This window comes from Corythoichthys intestinalis, chromosome 6, assembly GCF_030265065.1.
Source record: "Corythoichthys intestinalis isolate RoL2023-P3 chromosome 6, ASM3026506v1, whole genome shotgun sequence".
In the NCBI taxonomy this organism is placed as follows: Eukaryota; Metazoa; Chordata; class Actinopteri; order Syngnathiformes; family Syngnathidae; genus Corythoichthys; species Corythoichthys intestinalis.
This window is the reverse complement of record NC_080400.1, coordinates 48,231,813-48,245,434: the sequence shown is the minus strand read 5'-3', so window position 1 is coordinate 48,245,434 and position 13,622 is coordinate 48,231,813. Positions and strand designations below refer to the sequence as shown.

The 13,622-nt window shown below is 38.9% G+C and overlaps 1 protein-coding gene across 4 annotated transcripts in view; it reads left to right on the top strand.

Annotated features, from left to right (window-relative positions):
* git1 (G protein-coupled receptor kinase interacting ArfGAP 1) overlaps positions 1–13,622 on the top strand; it is a 38,827-nt gene that overhangs the window by 14,899 nt on the left and 10,306 nt on the right. For 2 of the 4 annotated variants that reach the window (XM_057838999.1, XM_057838996.1), the window contains exons 9-15: positions 764–790; positions 1,256–1,304; positions 3,626–3,698; positions 5,562–5,659; positions 6,321–6,432; positions 9,372–9,496; positions 10,687–10,839. In XM_057838999.1, the coding sequence (XP_057694982.1) occupies positions 764–790; positions 1,256–1,304; positions 3,626–3,698; positions 5,562–5,659; positions 6,321–6,432; positions 9,372–9,496; positions 10,687–10,839 (637 nt within the window). The remainder of the gene's footprint in view (positions 1–763; positions 791–1,255; positions 1,305–3,625; positions 3,699–5,561; positions 5,660–6,320; positions 6,433–9,371; positions 9,497–10,686; positions 10,840–13,622) is intronic. The other 2 variants (XM_057838998.1, XM_057838997.1) reach the window with 2 other exon arrangements.

Here is a 13,622-nt window from a genome sequence, read left to right as displayed (position 1 = left end):
CAGCCAATTGCAGGAGATTAATCTATTTCATGCACATTGGTATTTTTGATCTTTATCATATTTCTAAAATCATGCTACTGAATGCAGCACAGTCAGGGGTGGGAGTGACACTATGGTTACAAATGAACAACAGTAATTGGGATGGAAGCTGTTCTCCATGGGCCCATCGTAAAGCCCAGATCTCCTTCGCCAACTTCAAATTTCCAATCTGCTTGTGAGGTCTCCACGTACTTCCTTCTTCATCCATTGAGTTTACGAGTGAACACCCAGTGCAAAGGAATGTCCTGATTCATTACAGAGTATAATATAAATCCGATGCATTGTTATTATTATGAAAATAAGCTTTCTTAATTGTGCAGAGGAGATTGCGCCGTTCACACCTTTTACTGGCACATCCCATTTAGCCAGCGTATAAAGGGCCCAGTGTGTTTACATTTTTCTCATTTTCGCCATTAGCAGGGTTGAATTAATGGCCCAAAAGTGCACAATCATTATTTCAATCAAAATTTCTAATTGCTAATAATGGATGCTGAAGAATTTACACCCAAATTTACATGTAAAATGTACATTTCCAGCATCTAGCAAAATCATTTTACTACCCAAAAGAACTCGTGTGACCTGCATCCCACTTGGCTCGATCTGGTGAACCTACCTGTGGTTAACTACATTTAAAGCCAGTTCTCTATCCTTCTTCTCGTCTGTTTCTTCCTTTTTGTTCACTCGTTTTCTGTTCTCTCCATTTTGCTTCGCTCGGTGGAGCCAGAGCTCGTCCTAAGTGCCCGACACAGAGGTATCTTTACTTTCTTGTTCCTCTTTTCCCTCCCAAATTACTCTCTACATTTTAAACACTGTTTCTGCAACCCTATCTGTTTTATGTTTCACTGTTGTATAAAGAGCTCTCAATGGGGAAAAAAAATCATTAAGACTAAATGTCTTATCGCCAGCAAAAAAGCAGTAGATAAACTAAGATGAATTAATAAAGTAGTATGGCAACAGCTTGGCAACTTTTAGCTGCCCAGCTGTAGCGTTCACCACCTCATTTTCATCCTCCCTCAGAGACGTTAAATCCATCCAAATTCAAATGTGCTTGCTATCTCTGTATCGTCACTTCATTGTCTCTTACTCATCTCTTTTTGTCATCATGTTGTCCAACATGTTCTCCACCATGTTCAGCACCCTCTCCCCCAGTGTGTCTACTCAACTGTACATTAGCTATTCTGTAATTTTAACTTTTATTTGTGTATTTCTTTTTTAGTCTGGACCTCTCAGAACTGGCTAAGGCAGCCAAGAAGAAGCTCCAAGCGGTGAGTTGAGCTTAAATTTGGGATTCAAATTAAAATGAAAAATGGCCAATCAAATTATTATTTTAAATTAGTATTGTTGTTGTTTTTTGTGGCCATTGTAATATAAAACATATATACTGGTATAAGTACAGGTAGTCCCCGGGTTACGAACGATTTATGTTCTGGCGACGTAACACGAATTTCCGCGTAAGTCAGAATAAACCCTTCAAGTACCCCCAAATACTCCCTAAATCTCAAAATAAATATCCAAAAATATGTATTATAGTTTATACATGTATTATCCTCGCCAAAACGTTGGAGCCAAATCCTGACTAACTAATTGCTGATACAGCAAATCAATCCATACAAATGATTACCATGTATCAGTTAGCATCCGCACATCATCAAAAACAATCATATCAATGCGCCCCAAATATTAAAACACAATTGAAAATGCACAAGAAACCCTACAAAAGGTGTCATATACACTCACCGGCCACTTTAATAGGTACACCTGTCCAACTGCTCATTAACACTTAATTTCTAATCAGTCAATCACATGGCGGCAACTCAGTGCATTTAGGCGTGTAGATTGGTTTAAGGCAATCTCCTGCAGTTCAAACCGAGCATCAGTATGGGGAAGAAAGGTGATTTGAGTAACTTTGAACGTGGCATGGTTGTTGGTGCCAGAAGGGCTGGTCTGAGTATTTCAGAAACTGCTGATCTACTGGGATTTTCACGCACAACCATCTTTAGGGTTTACAGAGAATGGTCCGAAAAAGACAAAATATCCAGTGAGCGGCAGTTCTGTGGGCGGAAATGCCTTGTTGATGCCAGAGGTCAGAGGAGAATGGCCAGACTGGTTCGAGCTGATAGAAAGGCAACAGTGACTCAAATAACCACCCGTTACAACCAACGTAGGCAGAAGAGCATCTCTGAACGCACAGTACGTTGAACTTTGAGACAGATGTGCTACAGCAGCAGAAGACCACGCCGGGTGCCACTCCTTTCAGCTAAGAACAGGAAACTGAGGCTACAATTTGCACAAGCTCATCGAAATTGGACAATAGAAGACTGGAAAAACGTTGCCTGGTCTGATGAGTCTCGATTTCTGCTGCGACATTCGGATGGTAGGGTCAGAATTTGGCGTCAACAACATGAAAGCATGGATCCATCCTGCCTTGTATCAACTGTTCAGGCTGGTGGTGGTGGTGTAATGGTGTGGGGAATATTTCCTTGGCACTCTTTGGGCTCCTTGGTACCAATTGAGCATCGTTGGAACGCCACAGCCTACCTGAGTATTGTTGCTGACCATGTCCATCCCTTTATGACCACAATGTACCCAACTTCTGATGGCTACTTTCAGCAGGATAATGCGCCATGTCATAAAGCTGGAATCATCTCAGACTGGTTTCTTGAACATGACAATGAGTTCACTGTACTCAAATGGCTTCCACAGTCACCAGATCTCAATCCAATAGAGCATCTTTGGGATGTGGTGGAACGGGAGATTCGCATCATGGATGTGCAGCCGACAAATCTGCACCAACTGTCTGATGCCATCATGTCAATATGGACCAAACTCTGTGGAATGCTTCCAGCACCTTGTTGAATCTATGCCACGAAGAATTGAGGCAGTTCTGAAGGCAAAAGTGGGTCCAACCCGTTTCTAGCATGGTGTACCTAATAAAGTGGCCGGTGAGTGAATGTGTTGATTCCTAAGCAACAAATGTGCACGTAGGCTTGCAGCTGTAATCTTTCCCCTCTTTCTCTCACTCGGCTGCGCGACTTCTTCGTGGGAGCAAATGCGCTGTTCCTTGTGTGTGCACGTGCGCTCTTCCTCTTGTACGCAAATACATTTTTTTTTCCTGTGTACATACACCCTTACTCGTGTGCGGAAGTACTACCTGCTCTATGCGTCCTGCGGCAACATAAAAGCATGCATCTCAAAACAAAAGTCAGCATTAACAACCTTAACATAAAATAAAGAACGACTGGAGACAAAATGGCGCACGAGACTCCAGTGTCATAAAGTCAAAATCACGTATGTGACTATTAGCCGCACCGCCCAAAACTCACAAAATGCAGCAGCCAGTCACTTGGGGTGTAGGAGGGCTCAGACACCATTCCCAATGAGTTAATTTTAGTCCAGATCATCTCTAAATCGTGGAGGTTTTGTGGTTGACTTTTGGAAATTCCAAACATTAGCTCCTTCCCAAGCTAGCAATTTGAAAGATCATTTATTTGTCAATCTTGCAAAAACCCTGAAATGGTCCCACACTGCTATTTTCAAAACTGCATAATTGCATTGAATTTTGTCCTTTTATCTCCTTGCCTGACAGCTTAATAATCGTCTTTTTGAGGAGCTTGCGATGGATGTCTACGATGAAGTGGATCGCAGAGAAAATGATGCAGGTGAGCTATATACCAGTTTAGAGCTGTCCCGACTAGTTGACGTTGTCGACATCATCGATGACGTAAATGCATAGATGGGCACAACATACCATCGACGAGTAATGACGCGTTAAAAAAAAATTACTGTACATGTGGATCAAGTTTAGAATCGCAGACGCTCGTCATGCAAGCGGTGAAAGCGGCATAAAGCCAAAAAAGCAGACCAGAATGGCCAGAGCCTGGAATTATTTCAAGGAAAATATGGAGGGTGCCACCTTTGCCAAGCTGAGCTCGCAAACCACGGTAGCACGTCGGCTATGAACGAACACTTGAAGCGCCGTCACGCAGGTGTAATTTTGGAAGACGAGAAGAAACAACAAGCTAGCGGATCATAAGTCCATACAACTTTCTAACGATTTTTTAAAATTGAAGTTGCCTTTATGTGGGTCGTATCAACATGTATCATTCCCCCCCGTACTTCACGTTTTTAATCTACTTTGCTGCTGCTCCCGAAAGCTGTAGATCTCGACATCTCTGTGCACAGCATGCAGATTAGGATCATAGAAGCTCCCATTTGGGAAAAACAAAAACAAAAAAATTATATACACAGAATAAAAATATATATGGAAACACAGCACTGGCCTGCTTACTATAATCCATGACTGCTCGATTGTTAGTTATTTTATATAATAAAGTATTATTGTGTATATTCATATAGGAGTATACTCTAAAATTAATGCTATATATACATATACATTCATAGTACATTTTTTGTTACTATGACTATATGTGCCTTTGATTCAAAATAATTGTGGTAATATTTCAGGATGCCTTATGCTTATCTATTTTCAGGTTAAAACAATCAAAAGTTGAACAGTTTTTATCTTCCCCTAAAAATGCAGAATGCACACTAGAAAGAGCATCTGAAGTCACACAAAATGTTCTGAAATTGATTGTCCGGGACATGAGGCAATTCATTTTAACGTTTAGAACAGTATAAACATACCACAAAAAGAGTAAGAATTGTTTTGACTCATTTCAAAAAGGTGAAGTCAAAGTGTTTCCGTTTACATTTTTTTGCACTAGTTAATGCCTGCAGCATTTGACCTCATTGTTTGTGATTTATTATTGATATTTATTTTTTATTTATATGTTAATAAAGAATTTAAGTGTTCCAAAATGTTTTTTGGTGAATTATTAAGCTTCAACAAAAATGTCATTATTAAATTAGTTTTTAAAAAAAAATGTTAGATGAGTCGACTAATAGTAAAAATTGGGAGAAAATTAGTCGTTTGGGACAGCCCTATACCAGTTTGAGGAAGAAACCTTGTATCCTCCCCATCAAGGGATCACATCAGAACTGTCATGGTTTGACCCTTCTTACCTTTTTAGAGATGTTTCAATTTAAACAATCCTTAAGATTGTTGGGCGGAATTCATTCAAAAAAGCGAAGGCTCAGAGGAAAATTTGTAAACAAAAAAGAGAAAGTAAGTTCTGTGTAAAGGAAAAAATGTTTCAGAGTGAGGGAGGAGAGACCGAGAGGGGAGGAGGAGAGACCGAGTAGGGAATTGCCGCACAAATTCTTAGGTTTCTCCTTTTCTGCATTTCCTTCTTTCCCTCTCTCTTGAGGGAAGTATCAGTTAAATTTCTCTTTTAATATAGCACTGAAGGTAAGTGACAAGGACACATACACGCACACAACCCTTAAACTCACTCACACATACAGAGGATGAAGGCTCAGAAAAACAACTATGCATGCGGTCAAATCTTGTTTTTGCAGTACATAGCTCTGTGTGTGAGGATTTGGCTGTGTATGATACATCCAAGAGCTTGGTACTTTAACCACACACACTTATTTTTGGTCCACCATCCTTGTCTCTCCAGTGTGGCTTACTACACAGAACCACAGTACTCTGGTTACGGAACGAAGCGCTGTGCCCTTCTTACCGGTTAACCCTGAGTACTCTGCTACGCGAAATCAGGTAAACCAACACATGCCCATACTTTTACTGATGCATGACAAAAATAAGGCAAATGGGTAAAAAATACGGTAGTGTCTTTTTTTTTCTTAAATTATGTGTGTAACCAACAGCTGTGAAAATGGGGTGGAGGCCGTGGAGCTGCAACCCTTTTTCCATCTTCCCCTCTTACGCGCACACTGTATAGAGAACTAATCTTTCATGTCTTCTCACATAACTTATTTTGATCTGTGGAGCTTGTTAGTGTAAACATGAATTCTTTTACTGTCATAAATTTGTGTCGTCTTTTCACATTAACCATGTCATGAATATTTCACTGCTTTAAATGCTAACACTCCACTGCGGTAAAATATTAGTTCTAATTTAACAGAATAGCAGTTTTTCCCCTGCCCCCATTTCAAGCATTTTGCTCATGTTTGTGTATATGCGTTGTAAAGATGGCTTGCGTCTGTTTGTTCCAAACATTCATTCAGTAAGACTGTATTTTTCCACAGCACATGGTCGTTGACCACAGTAATCTCACTGGCAGTGTAGGGTTTGAGCAGGATTTTTTGCTGCAAAACTTAAAATAGTTGATACATTGAAACTGAATCTTAGTCCGACCTACTTGATGAACTTTAAAATCCTGTTTCTGCTCATTTATTCCATATTCTTTATCGCTCAGGGCCGTCAGAAACTTGCACGTTTCAATGCTCGAGAGTTTGCCACGCTCATCATTGACATCCTGAGTGATGCCAAAAGGAGACAGCAGGGGAAAGGTCTTAGCAGCCCAACTGGTAAGAAAATATTGAGAGGGTTGCAGAAAACAGTAGTGCGTTTCCATGCATGTATTTGGCTTTTTCAGAACCTGCCACTTTAAACACATTAAAATCTTTTATTTTGCTTGTTGTGTGTTCTACCATCGTCAGTTGCATTTGATAACGAGACTGAATTTGGGGACAACACTCTTTATTGCCATGTGTCAGGCAGCACAAATATTCACATGGCCTAAATTTAAGGATTTTCAACCCTTACATTCTGCTGTCCTGGACGCCGAGCACTAAACATTTTTAGCTTGGCTTGCGTGAAGGATTGCCTCCTTGCCTTGCCTGGTACACCAGACTCGCCGCTGTTCCAGCGATTGAGTCTGGCCACCATTCAGCGGATACAATTTCCAGGGCGGAGCAAGCCACAGCAAACAGACAGCGGAGTGGACCAATCAGCGATGGGCAGACGTGACGTTAGTAAAACGACGAGGGCAGGACGAGGGACTTGCGCGCAGAAGTAAACATACGAGGAGAGCGGAGTTTATTCAACATGGCTAGCGCGAGACAGACTGTTGTCAATGACTCGTGTCGATGTGTTTTTGGTCATTTAAAACTGATTTTACCGTGGATTGGAACATATTCTCGGCTCTCCTGTTCACCATCTGTGTTGTTGTGGAGACGACTTCCAACGCGCAAGAGTGACGTTGCTCGTTAAGAACACGTCACACAAATAAACGAATCTGATTTGTCGATTGATTTTGTACCTGCTCGAGAGGCCGTTACTGGGCTGGTTCCCAGACTTTTCTCTCAGTGTTTGAAAAATACAGGGAGAACAGTCTGGCCGTGCCAAGCAAGTCAAATCCTGGATGTTAGATGACATTTATTTTTGGGGCACAAAGCCCAAGGTGGAGCCCTATTAGACTGATTGACTGACGCTAATCCACCGGGCTGCTTGGCGAGACCCCCTTGGGGCATTTAGAGACAGTTTCGGAAGAAAATACATTTCGGAGCCTCCACCCACTATGTTTCATTCTCATTGCTGCTTAGGGGATACCATTTTCAGCTTGGCACAAAATCCTATAGACGCTGTACAAATGACAGTAACAGCTGTAGGATAAAATGCGTTGTTACTTATTAAAGAAACAAAAGTTCACAGTAGCTATAATCTGACATGGTGGAGTTTCAATGATGTTTATGGGTTGTTTTGCTTCCTCTAGTACTGGGTGGCTCAACAGTGTGCAAGGAGTCTTGAAATCTGGAGACTATCAAAATGTTTTCGGGCTTAATGTAGGAGGGCCTACTCTCAGAAAATTGGGTCTGCATCGGAGGTCGAAGATGTTCTGTCAGCAGTAAAGGGCATTCAGGGGAGGCAGGGTAGGCAGAGCCTCACCTGTCAGTCATGCAAATAATTAAAATGTACTTGTAATATATAGAACATTTTAAATTTTTGTCATTTGGTGTGTATTTATAAACAGTTTTCCATTCGAATCCAAAAGGAAAACTTTTTCCCCCCGATTTAGAATAATTTTCGCATGCGTCATACCTGTTCAAAACAGCAAAACAGGAAGGAGATGCGCTGTGAGGCTGGTCCTTGCTGTGCCGCTTGGCACGTGGTGTAATTTCTCAGTAACCCTGACGTTTTGCGGTGACACAGTAACGTGGCTCCAATTTGACTTCTTGCCGATGGAAAACCATTGTAATTATTAATTAATTGATGATTAATTAATTACTGATCAAAAGCCAGACCATAACCTTGTCTTCTTTTGTTTTCTGATTTTTTCTCTTAATTTAAAGCAAAATCATTGAGATTATATTTTGTCTCGATCGGCCATAGTTTAATTTATCGAAGCAATCCTAATTGAATTTAGGATTGGCAATATTTTAGTCCGATAACGCAATTTGATGACTGTCATCACTGAAAATTGGTTCACCGATAAGCGCGCTGATCCGCATACAGTACCTACAGTGACCTCCATAGTTATTGGCACCCCTGGTTAAGATGTGTTTTTTAGCTTCTAATAATTTTTTTAAAATTCAAATAATATGGGACCTTAATGGAAAAAAAAGAAAAATCCATCCTTCAATACAAGTGCATTTATTCAGTGGGGAAAAAAATCCCACATAAAGAAATAATTATTTGACATCAAATAATGTGTGTCACAATTATTAGCACCCCTGGTGTTAATACTTTGTACAACCCACTTTTGCCAAGAAAACAAGGTCTGGGTACTGAGATGGCCATGGGAGGAGCTTGATTTTGTGTCTGGTGAACCATTTCTGTGTAGATTTTGCCATATGTTTAGGGTCATTGTCTTGCTGAAAGACCCAGTGACGACCCATCTTCAGCTTTCGGGAAGAGGGCAGCAGTTTTTTATTTAAAATGTCCTGGTATTTCAAAGCATTCATGATGCCATGCACCCTAACAAGGTTCCCAGGGCCTTTGGAAGCGAAACAGCTCCACAGCATCACTGACCCACCCCCATACTTCACAATATAATATTGTCTTTTTTAAATCACTCTTCAAAAAAGCACTGGCGTCAGCATTTCATATTTGTGCACCTAGTCAATATCCCCATGTGTTACTACCGACCAAGGCCAAATACTATGTACTTTATATACTCGTTAATCAAAAATGTTAAAAAAATGGCTTGTGCTCATTGATGATGAAATGCTTATATTGCAACAAACATGCTTGGGTTTTTGTTGTTTTTTTCTCCTCTAAAAAAATCATAGTTTAGGATAGTGGTGCTCATTACGTTGATCGCAGCGCTAGGTTGGGTAGATCGTTGCGTGAAAAAATGTACCGTAATTTCCCAAATATAACGAGCACTTGTTTCGGTAATACTTGTTTCGGTAATACCACACTAATTTTTCTTCAATTCCAATCTTCATATGTGCTTATTTTTCACAAGGGATGACAAGTTCTGGTATTGCGCTGTACATATTTACGTGTATATTTTCCCCTACAGATCCATTGGATTTAGGATTTGATGATGACCAGCACGACTATGATAGTGTAGCCTCTGATGAAGATACAGACAGTGAGCTAACCACCCAAAATAATAACAACACACAACGCAACAACCGTGCAAAGGTACCCCACTTAAACATATTTTTACTCATATTAAATAAATTAGATTAAGTTTATCAATGGTTTCTTCCATGACTGCATGTCCCAGCATGCTACACAGGAAGTGGCTTCTGTGAGTGCTGCCACATAGCTCTTGAGTGACATCATCAGGGGTCCTGTTAGAGAGGCATTGTTCAAACCGAGACAGGAAGGGGAAAAACTGAGCAAGGGGCACTTGTACAGCACAGAAATGCAGTAGCAAAGAAAATTGTGCTAGTCTAGCAAATACATTAGTTTCCAAATACATTTTCTTTTAAATCTCCTCACTTAAAATAAGCATAATTCGTTAGTCTACGATACACATTTCACATAAGATGATTTCAGGTGATAATGTATTCAATAAAAGAGTTTACCCTCCTTAGTTACAGCTGGTGCTAAGTTTACTTATTTGAACTCCTACAGAATTATTATGAACAATGTTAGGAAGATACTGGTTTTGGATTACTTCGAGAGCATTCTGTCAAACTTTGAAGCATGTTCTAAGGTCAGCGGAAGTGGGGGTGGATGTTGCATAGAGACCAAAAACTAAAGCTCTCTGTGTGCGTGTACGTGTTTGTTGAATCAGCTGCAGCTCTGGTTTTCAGGCAGCTATACAGTTCCTACTTGTGCACACTGCTGAATTCAAATTGTATTAAAAACAATGTGAAGTGAATTTAGACATACTGTACATTTAATCCGACATGTTTGTAGATGTTTGATGGAAATGTGTAGACTTACACATACTGTAGAACTCAGTGGTGGAGCCTTAGCATTAAATAATTTTTCACCATTCCAGTTTTCCACCGCCACTAGTTAAGAATTTGACCTGCTCCATTCGACTCAATCTAGCTAGCTAGCTATGCCTACATTGCGAAAATGTTTTCCTTTTGGCTTGAAATGCGCGCTCATTACACAGAGAGGCTAAAAAGTGAGAAAGAAAAAAAAAAAAAAAACGTCTGTCTTGAAACCGATTGAACTGAGGCTTTAGAACTGTGCGGTCGCCTTAATACGTTTAATTTACATTTATACATACATTTTAATATACCGTCATTTAAAATGAAGCAAGCACGAGAGAAAATTAAAAACATGGAAGATATGTAAGGATCATCATTGGCTTTGTATCCTAATAAATTCCTTATTTTATTCCTGTATCTTTCCAAATTCCATTAAATCAGAGTATGGACTCGTCTGATTTATCCGATGGGCCCATCACTCTACAGGAGTACCTGGAGGTAAAGAAAGCCCTCGCCTCCTCAGAAGCCAAGGTGCAACAGCTGATGAAGGTCAACAACAACTTAAGTGAGGAACTTAGGCGGCTACAGAAAGAGGTAGGATGCGGAAGGGAGCCATGGCTGTTCTCTAATATTCAGAAGATATAAATTACAGTTGAGGAAATTGAACATTTCATTAGTGTGGCTCGTGACACGGGGGGTGTAATAGAGAAATCCTTATGAAAGAAATGATTGAAAAATTGATAAGGACATATTAAAACCAATAGGATATGATTAGTTCTGACTAGAGGGCAAGATAAAGTTGTGACAATTTCCTGCATAGTATCTACAGGTGAGACATTACACGTTATATCAGAGATAGCAGTTGTTGTGTGGCACTTTTTGTGCTATTGCACCATCTTTTACTGACTAGCAATTACGAATTTATATTGGTTTCATTTAATTGGTCTTTACTTGGTTTATAATTTACTCATTGCATCATTTGTGGTGGATACACAATTAATAAAAGTTTAATTATCATAATTTGTAACCTGATCATCGGCCGTTTTTACTTTTAAAATGCGGGCTCTGCTGCACATCTAATAAAGCATCTTCCAACCGGTTGTCAGTCAACCAGTAGGGGAGTAGGGAGCGGTAGGATTTTCAGATGATAAAGAAGCGCGATCTCTTCTGTGCGATATGACCAAAAAAGGAAAGGAGTATTAGCAGGAAAAATTTGTTGCAGTCGTGGCTAAATATTTGTGTGCATAGGATGTCAAGACTGCTGTGTGAGCCTGAATGGTTGGACCCCCATTTTTATAGATGGGACTCTGTCTTGAGGCCTGTTCTGAATTGACTCTGTCCCGAATTAAATATGAATTATTGCAAGAAATATTCACAGATTCGCGATTGGGTAACGATGCTGAATTGGAGTCCGCCATGGTATTGAAGTCATCTGCCCTTAACCTCGAATGACATCACATTTCCAGAATGCCCTATTTGTTTCACAATAGTTCACAACAATTGCTTTTTTTCCAGCGTTATACTAAAACCAGTGCTTACAGCATGGTGTATGTTGTTATTTAGATGTATGCAATTCTTTAGGGTTAAAAAGGGTACGGAGGAACACTTTAACTGCAATGTTTTAGGAATTTATTTTTCTTGTTAATTCATTTATTATTAAATCATTTCGCATATTTTTACCCACTTAGCAATACTGTTGTTGGAGAAAAAAAGTTAATGCAATGGCAGTTTATGAATTTGGTCAGGGATATTTCTAGGGATGTCCCGATCGCGTATTTTTGCACCGGAGGGTCACCTGATTTTGAGAATGTACCGATACCGAGTCTCGATCAGATACTGAAAGTTTTTTTTATTTTTTTAAAAAAATATTTTTTATTTTAACAAAAGTTCCATATGTGTTACAGTACTGTACTGTTTACAGTGCTTCCTCTTCCACTTTTTCCAGGAGTGTTGCAGAGAATAAATGTTTTTGTTTCTTTTGGCAATGCTATTGTATTTCTGGATTATTTTGTTAGTGTTTTGCCCTTAAAAAATGTAAATATATTATTTATTTATTTATTTATTTTCTTTCTTTCTTTTTTTTTTTTTTTTTTAATTAAAATCCAAATCCTCATGCGATCCCTAATATTTTCGGTTTATATTTTTATTGTTTCATATAAAAATCTCATTAAATATATTTGTTAAGTATTAACAATATTCAATATTATGATAAATATAACAATATTTGATTCAGTCATTCACTAAGATTTATTTGAATTTTTAAAAACATTTTTTGGACAAATACTATTAACTATTACTGTGCTATTAAAATGCAATTATTATAGATTAATAATTACAAGGACGCTATTTATATAGATTTTTTTTTTTTTTAATTGAGTCCTAACCCAAATATATGGCGGAAAACACAGACAAGACTGAAAAAGCAGTTTCTGCTCTTGCACTCCTCTTTAAAAGAAACTGCTTTATTGTAAGCCAAAACAACTGTTGTTTGATAGAACAATATGTCTATATGCTGCAATAGCAGATTCATGGCACATTAAGCCCCCAAACTATTTTTAATTTGTCCGTTTTACCCTGGAAACTCCCGTTTACAGACGTTGCGCAACCGCTTTTGTTTCAACCCAGCCATAAAACGAAGTTAATTAATTATATTTCTTATTTAAAATGTCTGTCATTTTTAGCTTAGAATCATTAATTGATGTCTAATATTTCGTTTTGGAAAAAAAGAAACAACCTTAAAAAATTATTCACTCGCATATTTTAAATTTTAGACAAATTACGTCACAATGAAAAAAATGGTGTCTGTAAAAAAGTCACGGATATCTACCTCATAACTATCGCTTAATTGTATTTTTTTGTTACTGTCACATTTTCTCCGTTATGTTAGATGATAAATAATCGATCCAAACAAAGAAAAATCGAAAAAAACATTTTTAAAAAGGTAAATATATGAAAAAGAAAATATCGACCACTCCTTGATGTCTGCAATTTCTGCATTTCAACCGTAGTTATATTACCATGTCTCACCCATAAAATCCCCCACCCCAAAAATTCAGCTGTGGCCATTCACAGCTGTGTCTTGACACCCAGTGAAACATGCTACATGGAGTTTTTGGACCGAAACAAGATAAGTACGCGATGATATCTTGTTAAAGTTATGGCGTCTGTAAGTTTGCTCTCGCGTGCTTTCACCTCCAGATAGGGGTTTTGCTGTTTTAAAAAAAAAAAAAAATGTTTTTCTCAAAAATGCCCTCCTGTTCAAAATTTCCTCAGAAAAGTGAGATTTTAAGCTTTCCAATCATGTATCACACATGCATATGTGACAATTTTGAAATTTGGCCAAATTGGGGGTCTCGGAGCGGAACTTCAAGTTACCT